General features: G+C 42.6%; 1 protein-coding gene across 5 annotated transcripts in view; it reads left to right on the top strand.

Moving 5' to 3' along the window:
• Positions 1-22,590, top strand: part of rps6ka5 (ribosomal protein S6 kinase, polypeptide 5) — a 212,242-nt gene that overhangs the window by 173,182 nt on the left and 16,470 nt on the right. For all 5 annotated transcript variants that reach the window (XM_052017953.1, XM_052017963.1, XM_052017944.1 and 2 more), the window contains 4 exons: positions 2,231-2,356; positions 2,597-2,730; positions 6,682-6,775; positions 12,298-12,468. In XM_052017953.1, coding sequence (XP_051873913.1) covers positions 2,231-2,356; positions 2,597-2,730; positions 6,682-6,775; positions 12,298-12,468 — 525 coding nt within the window. The remainder of the gene's footprint in view (positions 1-2,230; positions 2,357-2,596; positions 2,731-6,681; positions 6,776-12,297; positions 12,469-22,590) is intronic.

The raw sequence follows: 22,590 nt of genomic DNA, 5'->3' as shown, positions 1-22,590 counted from the left end.
TCCCTCGACTTTCTCTCGTCTCCCCCCCCCCCCCCCCACCATCAGGCAGAAGATACAAAAGCCTGAAAGCACGTATCACCAGACTCAAAGACAGCTTCTATCCCGCTGTTATAAGACTATTGAACAGTTCCCTAGTATGATAAGATGGACTTTTGACCTTGCACCTTATTGTCTGCTTGCACTGCACTTTCTCTGTAGCTGTAACACTTTATTCTTCATTGCTTTATTGTTTTTCCTTGTACAACCTCAATGCACTGTGTAATGAATTGATCTGTATGAACGTTTGTGAATCTGTGAAGAGTTTTTCACTGTACCTCGATACGTGTGACAAAAGTAAACCAATTTACAAATTTAAAAATTTACAAATGTACTAATTTATCTCAGCAACATGGTAATTAGTGAAATTTGTATTCAGCCAGCAGTTAGATCTGCAGCTGTCCCCATTATGGACAAGTTTCTTTCATCAGCAGAATGCCATGTTGCAGTGATTAGAACCCAAGATGCCCCATCCAGGCTAGTCTCATTTGCCAGCATTTGGCCCATAACCTTCTGAGCCTTTCCAATCCATGTACCTGTCCAGCTGTCTTTTAAAAGTTGTTATTGTACCTGCCTCAACCACTTCTTCTAGCAGCTCATTTCCACATACGTACCACCCTTTGTGTAAAAAAAAATTGCCTCTCAAGTTCCTATTAAATCTTTCCCCTCTCACCTTAAACCTATGCCTTCGAGTTCTTGATTCCCCAACCCTGGGAAAAAGACAGTGTGCATTAACCTTACCAATGCCCCTCTTGATTTTATACACCTCTATAAGATCACCTCTCATAGAGCCCACCTTTTGCCCATCGTTACATGGAACATGACAATGAACCGTGCTGATGGTACAGAAGTAGGACCCTTGTTAATCATTCCAAATGGAGTATGAGAGAAAGACTGCAGTCAGAAATAGGCTATCAAAATGGGCTGACAGATGTAATACAGTTTAAGGAGGTACATTTGGAAGAGGAAATTATAAGCAAAAGTGAGGATTGTGGACTCAAGGGAAAAGACACTGAAGAATGTGGAGGTGGGGGGAGATATGGAGAGTTCTGAACATAATTTGTTTATAGTTTAAGTGGATGAAACCATCTTAAATGGTGACATTTGTACTTTCAAAATCTGGGCAAAGAGGTAATAAATTTGTATTGGGCAATGATTCGTCTACATTGAGGGAACTCTACAGTTTTGGGCTATCCTTATATAAGAAAGATATTAAAACTGTAGGTTCATCACGTGTATAATTCCTCATTGTTTCTATTAATGGTAACAAAGGATGTGGGGGGACTGAGGGACTAGGTTTGTGGGGATGTGGACAGTTCAGTTCAATGTTCTTGTAGTGATAATGTGACATGAATTGTAGAAAGCCAATGAGAGATGTAATATCCTTTATTAATTTCACAACAATTGCAAGGCTGCATTTATTGCCCAAGCTTTACCAACAACTGAAAGTATTGGAAATACTCACAGGTCGAGCAGCATATGTGGAGAATGAAACAGTAAACTTTCCCAGTCGGTGACCCTTTTTCAAAACCTCTGCCGCCCTTGTGTTGCTGCTTGTAAGTTTCAAAATTCAGGAGGTTTTTGAGGGCTGAAATGTGAATTTGAGGTGTTACTGGGAGGATCAAAAATTCTCATTGCTTGTATTTAGGATTGTTAGAGCATGGAAGGGTTTGCCAAAGAACATACATCTTATTATAAGATTGGAGAAATACTGAATCTGACCATGGAGAGAAAGTTGCATGTTTTGAATTGCACTAGCAAAGACATGATGAACAAAATGGCTCCTTCAGTCCTGTCAACTACATACATCGACTACATTGGGTGGATAGTCAGAGGCTTTTCCCCAGGGCAGAAATGGCGGCCACAAGAGGACATAGGTTTAAGGTGATGGGGAGTAGATATAGAGGAGATGTCAGGGGTCAGTTTTTTACTCAGAGAGTGGTGAGTGCGTGGAATGGGCTGCCGGAAACGGTGGTGGAGGCTGATACGATAGGGTCTTTCAAGAGACTGTTAGATAGGTACATGGAGCTGAGTAAAATAGAGGGCTATGGGTAAGCCTAGTAATTTCTAGGGTAGGGACATGTTCGGCACAGCTTTGTGGGCCGAAGGGCCTGAATTGTGCTGTAGTTTTTCTATGTTCTATAAGCATGACCAGCATTTAAATTAAAGATGTATCTTTGTACTCTCTTGACAGGGCTATTCTTTCATTGCTCCCTCCATTCTCTTCAAACGTAACGCTGTGATGACTGATCCCATTCAACTTCATATTGGAGTGGATCGTCCTGGCAGTACTGCCATTGCACGCAGTGCTATGATGAAGGTATTTATCACGTGAAGTATCTTGCTTTCCTTGTGTTTGTGAGTTTATTATTTTATGTCACCATTTTATTGAAACAGTTTGCACTTCAGTCGGTTGAGACTTTTGCTAATACAAATGAGCTAGAAACATTGACACTTCCAGTTTATGATGCATTCAGTTTTAAGTGTTTTTGTATATCAAACTTAATACAGTTTTCAAATTCTTCCTTCCATTCACCCCCACGACCCTGCTCCCAAACAGGATTCACCGTTTTATCAACACTATGATCTTGATCTAAAAGACAGTCCACTTGGAGAAGGAAGTTTCTCTATCTGTAGAAGGTGTCGGAATAAGAAAACTGGGCAGGAGTTTGCAGTGAAAATTGTCAGCAAAAGGTAATGCCAAACCTTGATGGCTAATTATAATATTTTAACAATAAAAGATTTCTTCTTGTCCAGTATTTTGATCCAAATTAGTATTTCTAGTTTAAGAATGACTTGTCAACCATATAGAACATAGAAACGTAGAAAACCTACAGCACAATACGGGTCCTTTGGCCCACAAAGTTGTGCCGAACATGTCCCTACCTTAGAAGTTACTAGGCTTATCCATAGCCCTCTATTTTTCTCAGCTCCATGTACCTATCCAAAAGCCTCTTAAAAGACCCTATCGTATCTGCCTCCACCACCGTTGCCGGCAGCCCATTCCACGCACTCACCGCTCTCTGAGTAAACAACTTGCCCCTGACATCTCCCCTGTACCTACTCCCCAGCACCTTAAACCTATGTCCTCTTGTGGCAACCATTTCAGCCCTGGGAAAAGGTCCCAAAGTAAGAACTGTTATATAGTATCAGTACTAATCAGTAAACAGCAATACAAAACCAAGTACTACATTTATTGTGTTTACATTCAGAACTCTTGGGGCAGGATGAATGTTATAAATACATGGTGTAATCACGTACACTTACAACAACATTAAGTTGCCTTTTTTTGGTCATTTTTTTTCTCCCCAGTTGCATTTGAGGCAATGGCAGTGCTGATTTTCAGAATGGCAAATTTTTTTATTGAAACCAAAATAAGCATATACTTAAGGCTACTTTACTCTTGCTCTCCGTAACCTTTGCTGATGAAGGTTTTTACTCATTTTCTTTGGCAAAAACATTCCCATCAACTAACAGAAGCGGGGAAATAACCTCACCCAAGTAGCCTTCTGGTGGTGTTATAGTTGCTAATATTCTTTCTAAATGTTATGTGAATTCTTAATCTTTGTATGTTTATGAGTATTGGTGTTCTTCTTTCTCTAGAAGCTTGCTAAGTTCCAAGGACCCCAAAAGGGATTCATATTGTAGAATGGATTAAATGCATGTGTTGAGATATGACTTTACCACCACTCCACATTTAAAGTATTACCGAAAAAATTGCATTCACTTCTTTTCCTCTAATATTTTTGCGCCAGTGTTGTCAGCCAATGCCATTAAAAGCTTTTTACCAACCATTTTCCCCAGCCACCATTGTACTCCCAATCAGCATAGGTGCCACCACAAGTAACCAAAGCAATTGTTAAATACGGTCCAATACAGTACAGATCACTGAGCAATTATCTTTAGTGTGCCAGCAGTTGAGCATTGTACCAACAGGTACCATCAATTATAAGTTGCACACTGGAAGGGACACCCTCAAATTCAGCCACCCACAGAAATTCATCCCCATCTTGCTTATGCTCAACGATGGCATGCAAACCATGAGCCTAACCAGTGGGCTTACAACAGAACCAATGTCAGTGAAGACCAGTGTCAAAAAAGGCTGCATCATTGCACAACAATTTTGGCAATTATTCCCACCACAGTACTGCACCTCACCTCCAAAAAAACACTTCCCAGGTGTTGTGAAACAGATTCGGGGTCTCAGAAGGCAAGGACTCTGAACACAGTCTTGGAAATAAATGATTTACTTTAAAAAGACAAACAAGGGAAAAATGGTAACGGGGATAATACACACACACACACACACACACACACACACACACACACACACACACACACAAAACAGACTAGGTACATACAATAAAGGAAAAACAATATGATACCCTCCACCCCTTGACTCAGTGCAGACACGGCTCTATGCTACTAGGGACACCAACTAAAATGCTCCCAACCCTTTTAACAGTGCACACCTCACCAATGATTTCTCCAGCACCATTTCATGTGGTGCCCGGCCTGGAGCGAAGCAGGGTGAATCCCTCGGAGCAGACAAAGAGAGAGAGCCAGGCACATGTGGTACTCTTTATAGTGCTGGAGGGCTAGGGGGTCCAGCCCAGGTAATTTACAAAGGCCAATGGTCAGGTGTGCGCTGATGGGTGGGTTGGGGCGGGGCCAAACCTTGATTGGCAGTGGTGTGTCTTCCGACCAAGTAGGGGCAGTGCTGTTGTGTGACAGCCACGACCCTCCACAATATACCGGGGAAATAGAGCTATTCTTCCAAACTAATGGGAAACTTTTTGACCTATGGCAACTACACTCCAGAACTAAGATCACTCAAACCTCAGTGGTCGAGCTGCAATCTATTAACTACATTTGTGTTTGCACCTGCTCATAAACTGAGTTGCAAGACGTTGTCAACTTGTCACTGAAGTGTACAATAGGATGGCCCTTTCACTCATATCTGCAAGACCAAGAACCTCCACCAACCTGCCTCCCCTGCACCGCACTGCTTTAGACATTGCAGGTTCATGATGAAACCCTGGAAAATGTCAACCACTTCCCGTACCTGGGGAGCCGCCTCTCAGTGTGGCAAACATTAATGCTGAAATTCAACACCACCTTCAATGTGTCAGCGCAACTTTCGATCAATTGGGGAAAAGGATACTTGAAGAACAAGATCTCAGATCAGGCACAAAGCTCATTGTCTACCAAGCAGCTGTGATCCCTACCCTGCTAAATGCTCCTGAGACCTGTACTATTTACAATAGGCATTCCACAGCACTGGAAAAATACCACAAACTATGTCTGCTGAACTCTCCAAATGCGCTGGAAGGATAAGCAGACCATTGTCAGTATCCTCTCCCAGGCCAACAGACCCCAGCATTGAGACCCTGGTTACTCTTAGCTACATTAGACAGGCCGCTGTCACTTACACATCTCACATCAGACTCTTGAAACAGACATTCTATTAGTATTGGTTTATTATTGTCACTTGTACCGAGGTACAGTGAAAAACTTGTCTTGCATACCGATCGTACAGGTCAATTCATTACACAGGGCAGTTACATTGAGTTAGCACAGAGTGCATTGAGGTAGTACAGGTGAAAACAATAACAGTACAGAGTAAAATGTCACAGCTACAGAGAAAGTGCAGTGCAATAAGGTGCAAGGTCACAACAAGGTAGATCGTGAGGTCAGAGTCCATCTCATTGTATAAGGGAACTGTTCAATAGTCTTATCACAGTGGGGTAGAAGCTGTCCTTAAGTCTGGTGGTACGTGCCCTCAGGCTCCTGTATCTTCTACCTGATGGAAGAGGAGAGAAGAGAGAATGTCCCGGGTGGTTGGGGTCTTTGATTATGCTGGCTGCTTCGCCAAGGAGGGGAGGCTGGTTTCCATGACACGCTGAGCTGTGTCCACAACTCTCTGCAGTTTCTTGCGGTCCTGGGCAGAGCAGTTGCCGTATCAAGCCATGATGCATCCAGATAGGATGCTTTCTATGGTGCATTGATAAAAGTTGGTGAGTGTCAAAGGGGACATACGGAATCTCTGTCATGTGAAGAGATAACCAGGGCGACAGAGAGAAAGATTTAAGGATGTGCTCAAAGTTTGCTCACTCCTTAAAGTTCAGCAACCCCCCGAATGTCTGGCACATTACTGCTCAGAGTGGAGAAGGAGCGCAGAGAAGCCCTACATAATCAGTGGAGGGAGCACTGCACCTCACAAACAACCGCGCACCCCATCAGCCACCTCCTACTCCATCGGCGGAAGAGTCTGTGGTTCCCAGAATGGCCTCATCCGCCACCTCAGAATCCACAAAACCCGGAGTGAAAGCAAATCACTTTCAATCCGGAGGGACTGCCTAATATCACATCTTAATCATAGGTTCCTTTGAAAGCATTGACTTTAATTACCAAGGAGCAACAGGACTTATAAATATCACCGAAACTGAAACAACCTGAACGTCTTGGCAGGGATGAGGTTAATTAATTTGAGTATGAGTAGATTAATGAGTTTTCTACCTTGGTTTCAAAAACAAAGCAATTTTTTAACAAAAAATATTCTAACCTCAAATTCTATGTCTATTCGATCACTACCCTACATTCCAGTCTCTTCGATATATTGCTATTCTTATTCCTTCTTTGCAGAATGGAAGTGAACACTCAAAGGGAGATAGCAGCTCTGAAACTCTGTGAAGGACACCCAAACATTGTAAAACTGCATGATGTTTATCATGATCAGGTACGTTACCACAATGATTACATCATGGAAGGAATTCATCTGGTTCTTTGGGAGTGCACATGCTCTGTGCTAGAGTAATCTGGCTAATCCCACTCCCCTGCCCTCAACTCATAGTTGTTCAATTATTTACCTTTGAAATTTTTACACAGTTCCCCTTTGAGCACTGCTGTTAAATTCCAGATTCTAAGCACTCGGTACACAAAAAAAAGATTCTCCTCATGTCACTTCCTCTGCCATTGCTAGTCACACGCATTCTATGGCTCTTGTTCTTGACCCTTCTGCCAAACATGGGAATAGCTTCTCTTGTTCAACTCTTTCTAGACCTTTCACGATTTTAAATACTTCTATCAGCAGCCCACTCAGCTCCAAGGAAAACTGTCCCAGCTTCTCCAGGCTAAACCTCCTCTGCACTCTCTCCTAAGACCTTTGCATCTTTCCTGAAATTCCTTGCCCTAACTGGACACAGCAGTGGCAGAGCTGTAGTATATGCCATATACAAAATGCACTGCAGTTACTTACTCAGCCTGTTCTGGCAGTACATTCACCGCAGTAAAGAACTATGGCAGCGGAGAAACAGTAGCAACACCACCTGCAGTTCCCTTCCAAGTCACACCATCCTGACATGAAAACCTATCACTGTTCATTCATTACTGGGTCAAAAGTTGCAGGGTTATAGAGGGAAATAAGGAACGGAGGGATAGGACTGATTGCTCTTCTGGGTGCTGGCATGGACCTATGGGCCAAATGGCCTCCTCCTGAGGGAGAATTGATTCATTGGCTGAGGGAGGATGGTGGGTGTCAATCAGAGCTTTCTTGTCCTTGTTTCATCCAATGCTAAGAGACTTCATGAGGTTTAGCATCAATGCTGAAGACTCCCAAGAATATTGCCCCACGCCTGTATCTAAATATAGCATCACCACCTCTGATGGGTCTGTCTTCCTGAGCAGATAGGGCATTTCTAGGGATTGTGATGGAGGAGTCTTGCTTGCTGTCTGCAAGGTATAATTCTGTAGGGACCATTATGTCAGGCTTTAACTTGACTGGTCTGTGGGGCACATCTCAGAATTTAGACCCAGTCCCCAGATGTTTACAAAGTGGACATTGTCTGCTGGTTATGACACAACTGAGTGGTTTCCTTTCAAAGGGTCGTTAGCAATCAGTCACCTGGTGTCACATATAGGCCAGACTGGGTAAGGATGACATACTTTCACCCCCAAGGGCATTAAGTGAGCCAGAGGAGTTTTTGTATCAATCTGCTAGATTGTGGTCATCAATAATAGTTTTATTTTTAACTAGTAATGATACTGAAATCCTTAACTGAATTTAAATTCCACAAGTAAGTGTAAACCAGAAAAACTGCAGATGCTAGAAATATAAAGTAAAGACAGAAAGTGCTGGATGTTTCAGGTCGAAGACGCTTCGGGATTCAAACTCTCATCTCTGGCTTGTTAATCCAGACCTCCAGGTTACCAGTGAAATAACCTAACCAACATCATGCCACCAACTCAACCAATGAGCCACCATTGTACACAGTCTTTCCTATTCAACGTACAATCACCCAGCGGATCATCCATTGGTAGCTCCCATTGCTTCCACTTGATATTTCCCAGTCATAGATGGTTCACTAAACTGTACTAATAGGTAGATAGATTTCTTTATTAGTCACATGTACATTGAAACACACAGTGAAATGCATTTTTTTGCGGTAAAGTTCTGGGGGCAGCCCGCAAGTGTCGCCATGCTTGTGGCGCCAACATAGCATGCCCACAATTTCGTAACCCGTACGTCTTTGGAATGTGGGAGGAAACTGGAGCACCCGGAGGAAACCCACGCAGTCACGGGGAGAACGTGCAAACTCCTTACAGACAGTAGCCGGAATTGAACCTAGGTCGCTGGCATTGTAAAGCGTTACTCTAACCGCTACACTACCGTGCCTGCCCCATACCCTTTTTACTTGCCTTCCTCTACTCATCTTCCCCTCAAAATCCTTATCCCTATCTCCTTTTCTCACCCTCTGTCTCCCTCTCCTCCTTCCTCCTACAGGTCCTTACCTATGTGTATATTGCATTTTATGGCACAATGGCTTGTCGCTTGCTATCTTCCGACCCTCTTCGATCTAAACTATTCAGTGTGGTCTTTAATGTCTATGTGTGCAGTTCTGCGATATTAAGAAAAAATATTCTAGTAGAAGGAATTATTTTTTATGCTCCAAAACTGTCCAATTGAGTGACAGTGTATGGAAAAACTAGTTAAGTTCTTCCACAAAGCACCTCTAGTATCTGTAAATATCTGTACTATACTCATCACTCCCACACCATAACCCTGTGTGATCATTGTAAAGATATATCCTTGATATGTTCAACATGTGACTGGAAGCTGACGAGCATTCAATACTGGCAAAAGGAACACGTGGTTTCATGGACTTTCTTCCTCGTTTCAAGTTTCTACGTAGTCTTTACATTTCTATTAATAACCCTATTAATTTTCAATTATTCAATTATTAAAATTGCATTAGTCCTACACTTTTTGCCTTACGTTTTTTGTTTACAAAGGGAACTGAAGTCATTGGTTGCTGTAAGTGCATTTTATACAAGAACAAATACCTGATGTATCCAGAAGAACATTGCCTCCTTTCCCAATTCACATTTTGGCTGTGTTTTCAGTCTCTCAAATTGCTGCCACTCCTGCCAATAGCCTGCAGCATCCTATCATGTACTTGCTGACATGCTGCCTCCCTCAGCTTCAGCCCTTCCTTGGTCTGCCCAGGGATTTTTGAATGCAAAAACAGCTCATTCAGCACATTTGTTCCACACCAGCACTTGGAATAGCTATTAGCATAGTGGTTAGCATAATGCTTTACAGCGCCAGCGACCTGGGTTCAAATCCGGCCACTGTCTGTAAGGAGTTTGTACATTCTCCCCGTGTCTGTCTGGGTTTCCTCCGGATGCTCCGGTTTCCTCCCACATTCCAAAGACGTACAGGTTAGGAAGTATGGGCATGCTATGTTGGCGCCAGAAGCATGGCGACACTTGCGGGCTGCCCCCCAAAATCACTATGCAAAACATGTATTTCACTGTGTATTTCGATGTACATGTGACTAATAAAGATCTTATCTTATCAATTGACTTTCGGCATATTCCTTTTCAAATACCTGTCCCATTTCCTTTTGAGAGTCACTTCCCCCACCCTTTTAAGCAGTAGGTTCCAGGTTAACACAAAACAAAATCTCATTATCCCTATCTTAAACCTGTGTTTGGCCATTGACACTCTCGCTAGTAGAAACAGTGTTTCCCTATCTATTCTATGAATATCTAATTATTTTGAGATACCTGAACCAGATCAGATTCCTATCAATTTGTGCTTTCTAACCTATCACTAAATTTTGGTTTATTTTAAAATAAGGGTGTGACAGATTAGCCCTGTGAGGTAATAACATACAGTTGTGTTAATGTCAATTATTTTACAAACTCTTACAAAACTTTATTTATGCCAGACCTAATATAAGCAGAAGGACCTCGTCCAACTTGGCTAAATTTCACTAACCTGTGAATTCTTATGCCATCTAAACATGCCAATGTATACAAAGACAGCAGTTTATGGAATTCAATGCAATCCAAAGGTAACCCAGCTGCTGTTTTCACATTGACAGTGAGAGAGTAATGCAAGTTGGATGGTTAGAGCTGCACGTTATAAAATCTCTAACTTATAATGGCCTCACAAAGTGCATAAAGCATTAGGATTCTTGACATCTGAAGTGCTGGATTTTAAGACAAGCTTTGTCTTTAGATCTACCTTCACTGAGTTATTGCTGCTTCTTTTTCTGTAAGTACATTAACATATGAAATGAGTGTTCAGTAACATTAGATAGAAAACTGTCAGCATTGGACTTTTCACATAGGAAACTTCTGGAACTTCTTCCTTTTTTTAAAATTGATTTATGGAACTAAATTTTCATTGTTTGAAAACACCCCCTTAACACAACCTAAAGAAACTCTGTACAGGAGGCAGGTGGAACTGCTTACAGAGTTTTTAATGGTTATGTACATTTTTTACCACTGAAGGTTTAGACTTCTTGGGATTGGTGTGTTTAGCACTTAGGGAAGTCGAAAAGCAAATTCACTATGCAGCTAGTGTACAGGACTTGCCACTGAGTTACAAGGAGTTAATTCATGTGTTCATTCCTTGAGTTAATGATGCGACAGTGTTTCTTAACCAAGGTTTCCCATCCGGGACCATGTTTGCTGGGAAGAGTTCCCACAATAAACATTGCCTGTCAGTTGGAAGAATGAAAAAATACTCTCAGCGCAGCGTTAGTGCATCAAAAGCTATATTTCTGTGTGTTTCATAGTAATAGCCATAAGAACCCAGCCTTTTAATTAACAAAAAAGTCATTATGCTCTTCTTTAATTATTGATTTTTTCCTTTGAATCAGACAGCACAGGAGGAGACCATTTGGCCCATCATGTCTGTACCAACTCTTGAAAGATCTGGAGACATGAGACTGCAGATGCTTGAAATCTGGAACAGCACACAAAGGCACTGGAAGAACTCAGTAGGCCAGGCAGCATCTGTGGAGAGAAATGGACAGATGAAGGGTCTCAACCCAAACTGTCGACTGTCCATTCCCCCGCCCCCCACACACTGATGCTGCCTGACCCACAGCCCCTTTGTTGCTCTTGAAAGATCTGTCCACTTTATCTCATACCTGTTACCCATAGATGTATGAGTGTCGGGAGCCCATAGACGTATGAGTGTTGGGAGCCCATAGACGTATGAATGTCGGGGGCCCATAGACGTATGAATGTCGGGAGAATAAAATGGATTAGGGTACAATTAATGTAAAAATGGGTGCTTGATGTTCAGCGCAGACTCTGGTGGGCTGAAGGGCATGCTTCTGTTCTGTATCTCCCTTTGACTTTATGATATGTAAAATTTTAAGAATCTCCTTTGAAAGTCAGTATTGAGTCTGACTTCACTTCCCTTTCTGTCAGCGAATTTCAGATGGGAACAACTCGCCGTGTAAGAAAATAGGTGCTCATGTCATCCTTCCTTCTTTCACTAATGATCTTAAATCTCTGTGCTCTATTGAAGTCCTTCACAGTGTTGAATATCTCTCTCCAATCTTAATTTCCTCTGCGCGAAGAAGAACAAGTTCACTTTCAAGTCTCTCCAAGTAACCGGCCTTTCATTTCTCTCTCATCTTATGATTTGATCAAAAGGCTGCACTTCAAATGCATTGCCCATGAAATAGGGAAAAATAACTTTAATGAGCTGCTGGCATTAGACTGAGGACAGGCTTTCAATGTATTTGGGTGTTTGACTTGAGTTGCATATTAACATTTCCGAAAGACGTGAAGAAACTGGCATGTAAGAGTGAAAAGAAACAAAATCTTCATTGTCCTAGTAAAAACTAGTAATGATCTGTGTTATTTAACCAAAATGACCGAGGCGTTTTGGTAATTGTTGTCCTAATTGGGTTGTATTTTTGTTTTGCTGATTTTTTTCCCTTTATTTTCCCTCAGCTGCACACATTTTTGGTGATGGAGCTGCTGAAAGGGGGTGAACTGTTGGAGCGAATCCGGAAGAAAAAACACTTCAGTGAAACAGAAGCCAGCTACATAATGCGCAAACTGGTCTCTGCTGTTAGTCACATGCACGATGTGGGAGTTGTCCACAGGGATTTGAAGCCTGAGGTGATGAATGTGTTCAAAACATTATGGAAAAGGGAATGTGGAAGTTCAATGTTAATCTATCTTTCATTTCCATACCCCTTACTTGCCCTTACCCCTTCACTGTACCCTCCTTTAATGTGTTCCCTACCTCAAACCTTCCACCTTCAATGTTTCTGTAGCCCCACTGTCCTTCACTGAAGTATGTGCCATGTGACCAAATCTGGTGGTATTGTCGCAGAATTGCTGTACATGACTAAAATATTTGACAAATAGAATACGTCATAGCTTTATAAAAATAACTTTTCAATCCATTCCCTCTGACGAATTAATTGCCATCATCAGCCAAAAGTGAACAAAACTATTACTTTGTAGCCAGCTGCTTGTAGAACTCATAGCCTTAAGGCTTGTGGCTTTACAAAGACCGTCCGAATCTACTTGCAGAGAATTTGGTTGCAATGTTTGTCTGTGCAATGCAAGTGTGCAGTGTTAATTTTAATGATGCAATTGCTTGTGAACAAGTTTGTTTGATGTTATTTGCCATACATTTTTTCATTGATTTTCCCCATGTGTGACAGAGTTTGCGGTTCAAATTTGAGTCAACGTAGGTTCCCTTCCTCTTTCTCTCCCCACCCAAGACCCACTCCCACTGCAGTAGTTGGGTCTTCTATGCAATTAGCCCCCATCTTTTCAAATGCTGCAATGTCAATTAACATGGTCCACAATTTGCAACCTCTTCCTAAACTTCACAACATTTTTCCTTACAACCATCTCAAAATGTGCCCCATTCAAAAATATCTTCATCACTTTCCTTTTTTTTAAGCCTCCGCTTAATAACCATTCCCTATTTGTAAGGTACTTCAAAACAATAAAAGTTATGGAGATGTGGTCGATGTACAGGGATCTTTTGCAGGATGTTAGGGATAAATTTGTCCCGGTGAGGTAGAGAAGGAATGGTAGGGTGAAGGAACCGTGGGTGACGAGAGAGGTGGAACAACTAGTCAGGAAGAAGAGGGCAGCATACATAAGGTGTAAGCAGCAAGGATCAGACAGGGCTCGTGAGAAATATAGAGTAGCAAGGAAGGAACTTAAGAAAGGGCTGAGGAGAGCGAGAAGGGGACATGAAAAGGCTTTGGCGAGTAGGGTTAAGGAGAATCCCAAGGCTTTTTTCTCGTACGTAAAGAGCAGAAGGATGGCTAGGGTAAAGGTAGGTCCGATTAAAGACAAAGGTGGGAGGATGTGCCTGGAAGCTGTGGAAGTGGGTGAGGTTCTCAATGAATACTTCTCTTCAGTATTCACCAAGGAGAGGGGTCTTGATGATGCTGAGAACAGTGTAGGTGAAGGTAATGTTCTAGAGTATGTAGATATTAAGAGAGAGGATGTGTTGGAGTTGTTAGAAAATATTAGGACAGATAAGTCCTCGGGGCCAGATGGAAGATTCCCCAAGCTGCTTTGTGAGGCGAGGGAGGAGATTGCTGAACCGTTGGTTAGGATCTTTAAGTCCTTGTTGTCAACAGGGATGGTACCGGAGGATTGGAGGGTGGCGAATGTTGTCCCCTTATTCAAAAAAGATAGTAGGGATAGTCCAGGGAATTACAGACCGGTGAGCCTTACGTCTGTGGTGGGTAAGCTGTTGGAAAGGATTCTAAGAGATAGGATCTACGAGCATTTGGAGAAACATGGACTGATTAGGGACAGCCAGCATGGCTTTGTAAGGGGAAGATCTTGCCTCACAAGCCTGATAGGGTTCTTTGAGGAGATGACCAGGAAGATTGATGAGGGCAGTGCAGTGGATGTGGTCTACATGGATTTTAGTAAGGCGTTTGACAAGGTTCTGCATGGTAGGCTTCTTCAGAAGGTCAGAGGCCAAGGGATCCAGATAAGCTTGCCCATGTGGATTCAAAATTGGCTAGCCTGTAGAAAGCAGAGGGCTGTGGTGGAGGGAGTGCATTCGGATTGGAGGGCTGTGACTAGTGGTGACCCACAGGGATCAGTTCTGGGACCTCTACTTTTTGTGATATTTATTAACGACTTAGATAAGGGGGTGGAAGGGTGGGTTAGCAAGTTTGCAGATGACACTAAGATTGGTGGTGTTGTGGATAGTGTGGAGGGCTGTCGAAGCTTACAGAGGGATATTGATAGGATGCAGAGCTGGGCTGACAAGTGGCAGATGGACTTCAATCCAGAGAAGTGTGAAGTAGTACACTTTGGAAGGACAAACTCCAAGGCAGAGTACAAGGTAAATGGCAGGATTCTGGGCAGTGTAGAGGAGAAGAGGGATCTGGGGGTTCATATCCACAGATCACTGAAAGTTGCCTCGCAGGTGGATAGGGAGTTAAGAAAGCTTACGGGATGTTAGCTTTCATAAGTCAGGGGGTCGAATTTAAGAGCTGCAAAGTGATGATGCAGCTTTACAAAACTCTGGTTAGGCCACACTTGGAGTACTGTGTCCAGTTCTGGTCGCCTCATTATAGGTGGGATGTGGAGGCGTTGGAAAGGGTGCAGAGGAGATTTACCAGGATGCTGCCTGGATTAGAGGGTATGGATTATGAGGAGAGACTAAAGGAGCTAGGGCTGTTCTCATTGGAGAGAAGGAGGATGAGGGGAAACATGATAGAGGTATACAAGATATTGAGAGGAATAGATAGAGTGGACAGCCAGTGCCTTTCCTAGGGCGCCAATGCTCAAAACAGGAGGACATGGCTTTAAGGTATTGGGTGGGAAGTTCAAGGGTGATGTCAGAGGGAGGTTTTTCACCCAGAGAGTGGTTGGTGCATAGAATGCGCTGCCTGGGGTGGTGGTGGAGGCTGATACATTGGACAGGTTCAAGAGATTGTTAGACAAGCATATGGAGGAATTTAAGATCGAGGGATATGTGGGAGGAAGGGGTTAGATAGTCTTAGGTGTGGTTTGAAGGGCGGCACAACATGGTGGGCGGAAGGGCCTGTATTGTGCCATATTGTTCTATTGTTCTTATTGCTCAAATACAAGTTGTTTGGGAAGGGCTATGTTATCATAACCTTGTGTAGATTTATGGTATTCAATTCTAAATATCTCTTATGCTTAAATAGGTCACGATGTTCTGTCAAAGTGACAATGAGGCAAATAGGTTTGACATCATTTGTGCATAATTGCTACCACAACTGCAGATAAAGGCAATCACAAGGCACCACTCAAATATTCAGAATCTACTGTCTAACCTGTGCTACGCTATCATTGTCTTTGCAAAAACAGCAGTTTGCTATCTGGGTTACCTTTGGATTGCATTGAATCCCATGAATCACTGTCATTGTATACACTGGTACTTGATGCAACCCTGCAGTGGTGATTCATTATAGTACTCTTGGTCCTCCAATCCAATTACTTACAGGTATCTACTCCTCTGTATTTACTTTGTAAGAGCTTGTCACCTTGGGCTGTGCACTACTATGTGGGAACCTGGCTGAGAAGGGTTGTGCAGACTAACAGAGAAGGGGGGAATAGGAGCTTCCATCACATCCAACAGGAGGTGTTGAGAGGGATCTGAGTGGTCCATGAACAACTGGAGCAGGTGCTGCTAGTCCCCAGCAATGACCCTCACTCATGGTGCTGGTAGGTTGCATGGCACGTTGTGGTCAAGGAAATGCAATTATCCTGTTCATTTAGGTTCTGGGTGACCTATTTTCCCCTCGTCAACTTTATTAGCTAGGCTATCATCAACCTTCCGCACAAAAAAACTTCAAAAAACGACTAACAGCAGATCTCATTAGATTTACTTCCTACAATAGAATCTAACCTATTATCTTACTTAATAGCTTAGCCACTGCCTGGGCTCTGAAAGCAAATAGTAGTCTTTTATTCTCACTCACTTTTTAAATAATCCTTTGCTAATCACATCTAGTTTTGTGGACAGAATAGGCTTTATTTAAACCTATTTGCTACACATTAAATTTATTGATGCTAGATATAATTTAGTGAGTCCGAAGTCTCCTGCAATAAACTGCCATTGCATGTTTGTACTCCAGTGCTGTGCAAAGCTCCTTACCCTCTCCAACAGGTAAAAGAGACGGAAAATGTATGGCTAGTTCTTTGTAATCCCAGCAGCCTGAGAACCGTGGGATTTACTGATGGTGCTGGATTTCAAAGGGAATGATTTTCTTAATTTAATGCCATAACTTCACTGATTCCATAACTGGAATAAGTATTTCACTTTAGTTGCATGCTTTCATTTTGGAAATAACAAAGAAGGATCAAGCTGGCTGTAAGATGCTTTCATTATGCAAACACACAGGGAGGAGTGTAACACATTCAAGCTCTCTCAGTCAGTCACACATTCAAAACTTAGACCATAAGATATAGGAACAGAATTAGGCCATTCGGCCCATTGAGTCTGCTCCACCATTCAATCATGGTTGATATTTTTTCAACCACATTCTCCTGCCTTCTCCCCATAACCCTTAATCCCTCCTACCAATCAAGAAGCTATCAATCTCTGCCTTAAATATACCCAATGACTTGGCCTCCACAGGCCTCTGATTTCACAGATTTACCACCCTCTGGCTGAAGGAATTCCTCCTCATCTCAGCTTTAAAGGGACGTCCCTTTATTCTGAGGCTGTGTGCCCTTGGATCCTAGACTCTCCTATTAATAGACACATCCTCTCCACGTCCACTCCATCCAGGCCTTTTAGTATCTGGTAGGTTTCAATGAGATCCCTCCCTCATCCTTCTGAACTCAATCGAGTACAGGCCCAGAGACATCAAACGTTAAGCCTTTCATTCCTGGCACCACTCTTGTGAAGCCCCTCTGGACCCTCTCCAGGGCCAGCACATCCTTCCTTAGATACGGAGCCCAAAATTGCTAACAATATTCCAAATGTGGTCTGACCAACACCTTATAAAGCCTCAGCAGTACATCCTTGCTTTTATAGAACATAGAACAATTACAGCACAATTCAGGCCCTTCGGCCCACAAAGCTGTGCCGAACATGTCCCTACCCTAGAAATTACTAAGCTTACCCATAGCCCTCTATTTTACTCAGCTCCATATACCGATCTAACAGTCTCTTGAAAGACCCTATCATATCAGCCTCCACCACCATTTCTGGCAGCCCATTCCATGCACTCACCACTCTCTGAGTAAAAAACTTACCCCTGACATCTCCTCTATATCTACTCCCCAGCACCTTAAACCTATGTCCTCTTGTAGCCACCAATTCAGCCCTGGGGAAAAGCCTCTGACTATCTACCCTATCAATACCTCTCATCATCTTAGACACCTCTATCAGGTCCCCCCTCATCCTCCATCTCTCCAAGGAGAAAAGGCCGAGTTCCCTCAACCTGCTTTCATAAGGCATGCTCCGCATTCCAGGCAGCATCCTTGTAAATCTCCTCTGCACCCTCTCTATGGCTTCCACATCTTTCCTGTAGTGAGGCGACCAGAACTGAGCACAATACTCCCAGTGGGGTCTGACCAGGGACCTATATAGCTGCAACAATACCCCCTGGCTCCTAAATTCAATTGCCCGATTGATGAAGGACAATACACCATATGCCTTCTTAACCACAGAGTCAACCTGCACCGCCACTTTGAGCGTCCTATGGACTCGGACCCCAAGATCCCTCTGATCCTCCACACTGCCAAGAGTCCTACCATTAATACTATATTCCGCCAACATATTTGACCTACCAAAATGAACCACTTCACACTTATCTGGGTTGAACTGCATCTGCCATTTCTCAGCCCAACTCTGCATCCTATCTATATCCCTCTGTAACCTCTGACAGCCCTCCAAACTATCCACAACACCCCCAACCTTCGTGTCATCTGTGATATTCTAGTCCTCTCGAAATGAATGCTAACTTGTGCTTTAAGGCACAGAACCGAGCTGCATAAAGCCAGACATGTATAGACTGTGTCATATCACTGCATTGTCATACACAATGGTTGTTGGGATTTTGAAGGAGTCCAGTGCATGCAGGCAGTAAGCTCCCTCCATGCTTGTTACATCTCCAACTGTTTTGTGCTGTGGTGTTAATGCAAGTGATTAGGCGGACAACTCTGTGTCCCAGTAGAGCAACACCATTCTATTCCATGGAAACACAAGATGCCGGAATCTGGAGCAAAAAGCAATCTGCTGGAGGGTTGAATAACAACTATGGAGGGAAAAGGGATTGTCGGTGTTTCACCAGCAGATTGTTTGTTTCACTATTCTATTCCATGCCTGGGGATAATGTAAATAGAGGGTTGGAATGCAACAGCTGATTTTTTTTTTGCTTGACATTTACACTGCTATACAGTGATAAGGGAATTAGAAAGAGTTTCTCATTTCATTATCATAGCAAGAATGTTGGGGGGTCTTCATTATGTTAACATAACCTGTGCCCTAAGCTTAATTAATATCTGTAATTTCTGTTCCTCCATGTACTGTAACATTATACTCATTAATAATAAAGTTACGTGTCTAGTATTATCCTATCCAGTAAAAATCATAAGATGTAGGAACAGAATTAGGCCATTCAGCCCATTGAGTTTGCTCTGCCATTCAATCATGGCTGATTTTTTTCCAACCCTATTGTCCTGCCTTCTCCCCCAACTCCTTCCCCCCCCCCCCCCCACTATCAATCAAGACCCATCAATCTCTGCCTTAAAGTCAACTGTACAAGATAGATCAACACTAGGTCCAGATAAAATTATATACCAGGTTGATGAGAGAGGTAAGAGTTAAAATAGTGGAGGTACTGGCCATAATCTTCCTATGCTCCTTGGGTTGATAAGACAGCAGATATTTACAACCTTGTTCAAGAAAGGACATAAAGATAAACCCAACAACTAGGCCTCAATTTGTCGACCTGCACTGTACTTTCTCTGTAACACTATATTCAGTTTTTCACTGTATCTCAGTACATATGACAACAATAAACCAATTACCAATCTCCCCTGTGTGCCAAAGAAAATGGCCTCAGGTGAGACAGTCTCTTCTAATAACAGTAATTCTCCAACCCTATTAACATCCCTATAACTATCCTCTACACCCTCTCTAGTACTATCACTTCCATCCTATAGGGTGGCGTCAGAACCAAAGGTTCACCACTCTCTGCAAGAAGTTGTTCCTTCCCACCTCAGCTTTAAGATAAGATCTTTAGTAGTCACATGTACGTCCAGATTCTCCTATTAGTGGAAACATTTCAACATCTGCCCTGTCATAGAACAGTACAGCACAATACAGGCCCTTCGGCCCACCATGTTGTGCCGACTTTTAAACCACGCCTAAGACTATCTAATCCGTTCCTCCCACATATCCCCCTATTTTAAATTCCTCCATATGCTTATCTAACAATCTCTTGAATTTGACCAACGTACCTGCCTCCACCACTGCGTCAGGCAGCGCAGTCCATGCCCCAACCACTCTCTGGGTAAAAAACCTCCCTCTGATATCTCCCTTGAACTTCCCACCCATTACTTTAAAGCCATGCCCTCTCATATTGAGCATTGGTGCCCTGGGAAGGAGGTGCTGGCTGTCCACTCTATCTATTCCTCTTAATATTTTGTATACCTCTATCATGTCTCCTCTCATCCTCCTTCTCTCCAAAGAGTAAAGCCCTAGCTCCCTTAGTCTCTCTAAAGATCTTGTACGTTTCAATAATATCACCACTCATTTGTGGAAGCAGATTCAATTGTTGCTTTCCAATGAGAATTAAATAGATACTGAAGGATTAAATAAATGTAGGACTGTGGGGATGTTGCTCATGAATGGGAGTGACGGGATGGCCTCTTGCTTTGAGTCTACTCCAGCTTGTGTTTGTTTGGGTTGGTGAGGGTGGGGGTGAAAGGGAAGATGATGAGGAGAATGCAGTTGGAGTGCCGTGATTTTGGTTATATTTCATTTTTGATAGCCTACTGCTGTTGAGTACTTCTTCATCTGGTGCACTTGAGGCTGGCTCCAAAAGGCCGGTAAACCTCACTCAATATTTTACTTTGATGTGGCATTTCTGTTTGATACATCAGCAGTCTTTGTAATCACACATAAAAGGCTATTCAGTCATTTCAAAGCTGCACCAACTTAGGGTAAGTCGAGACAGTAAAAATTGGTAAGAAAGAAGAGTGTTAAGAAATTAGTTATGCCAGGATATGAGGGGTTTCGACACGAAATGTCAACTGTCCGTTTCCCTCTATGGGTACTGCCTGACCCACTGAGTTCCTCCAGCAGTTTGTTTTCCACTCCAGATTCCAGCATCTGCAATCTCTTACGTTTCTATGAAAGGATTGAGGGTGGGAGGGAGATTACACACTGATTGGGACTGCTGCTGATTCTAATTTACATCACTAATTTGTATCAGAACCTGATGTCTGAGGTTTGTAGATGATACATGGTGGCTCGGATGGACGGTGGAGTAGAGCAGGCAGTTCTCAAGGTGAACAAGATATGTTAGTGTGCAGAATTACGATGGTTAGGATGTAGCAAAGAAGAGTGTAAAATACTGCATCCAGGATGCATGAATGGCATGGGAAAATAAGAACTTTTTGTTGCAGTGAGTTACTGTGATTTGCAATGCACTCCTTGAAAGGGCAGTGAAAGCCAATTCAAAAGACACTTTCAGAAAGGAATTAAATACATGAGATTAATGTGCAGGGGTATGAGGTAAGAGCATGGAAATGAGGCTAACTGGATAACCCTTAACCAAAGAGCCAGCACACGCCCATGCTATAGATTCTATTTCGGTGTGCTACTGGTGAAAATAATGGCTGTTGAGTTTTCCTACAAAAATATGGTTACTGTCCCATAAAATAATCTGTTCGTGAGACAATTTGAGATGTGATTGTATGATGAGACAGAAAAATATCAATAATAGTTTATAGTGTTTCTAGTTCTCTGTTAATTGGTCATTTTTCTTGGGAGATTCAATTGTAATTTTATCGAGTTGTTTTGAATCTTCTTCCATGTCTGTTTTGTGAACATTTTTAAGTTCAGAAGGATGTTGGAGATAACGTTGAACCACAGAGGACAGAAAATCACAGATTTCGTCTGCCTTAGCTAGGTAATGACCTTGGCCCCAGTGCTTTTATATAATCAGCTTAGGTTCCTGTACTCGTGCAACTATGTCTGAGTGTTGGAGGAGAAGACAATCAAAATTTGCCTTCCAGCAGTTACTACCTGGTCCCACCTATGAAGATTGGGGCTTGAAGATACTAAAGAGTTGTTGATGTGGGGGGTTTTGTAGTCTGGATAACACTATCTTCAGTATTTTATGTCTGGTGTTATGTCTGGTGTAACGAGATAGGATTAATGAATGGTATGGTGGTAAAGAATCTCCCAGAGAACTGTGATTGGAGCATGGTTGAATTTCAAACTCAGTTTAAGGATGAAAAACTTCAATCTCAAGCTTGTGTCTTAAACTTGAATAAAGGCATGAGTTTGTAGAGGACGTAGATCAGGTGAATGCACAGTCTTTTTCTCAGGGAAAAGGAATCAAAAACTAGAGGGCATAGGTTTAAGGTGAGAGGGGAAAGATTTAAAAGAAACCTAAGGGGCAATTCCTTCACACTGAGGGTGGTGCTTATGAAATGAGTTGCCAGAGGAAGTGGTAGAGGTGGATATAATTACGACACTTAAAAGTCATTAAGACAGGTACATGGCTAGGAAAGGTTTAGAGGGATATGGGACTAGCTTACATAGGTACCTTGGTCAGCATGAATAGGTTGGGCTGAAGGGCCTGTTTCTGTGCTGTAATTCTCTACGAGTTGGTCAAAGTGGTCTGTGAAAAGGTAAGACAGTAGATCAGTAGTGGCAGATGTTTAAGTCATATTTCACAAATCTCAGCAAAGATATTATCCTCACATGTCTTCCCCTTTATTTTATAACTGTTACCTGTAGTCCTTGACCAAAGATTCCAGACAGAGTAGATAGTGGGAACCTGTTTCTTCGTAGCCCTCTACCAAAGAAACAGGTTCCCACTATCTACTCTGTCTGGACCCCACTACATTTTATGAACTTCTGTTAAATCTCCCTTCATCCTCTTCTCAAAAGAAAGCAATCCCACCTTCTCTAATCCATCCTAGGAATTGTAGTTCGTCATCCAGGAACCATTTCAGTAAATCCTTTCTGGACTCACTCTAATGTCGTTACATCCTCTCCTTGGCATAAGGAAGAAACTAGAATTGAACACA

This window comes from Pristis pectinata, chromosome 1 (assembly GCF_009764475.1).
Source record: "Pristis pectinata isolate sPriPec2 chromosome 1, sPriPec2.1.pri, whole genome shotgun sequence".
In the NCBI taxonomy this organism is placed as follows: Eukaryota; Metazoa; Chordata; class Chondrichthyes; order Rhinopristiformes; family Pristidae; genus Pristis; species Pristis pectinata.
This window is presented reverse-complemented; position numbering and strand designations above follow the sequence as displayed.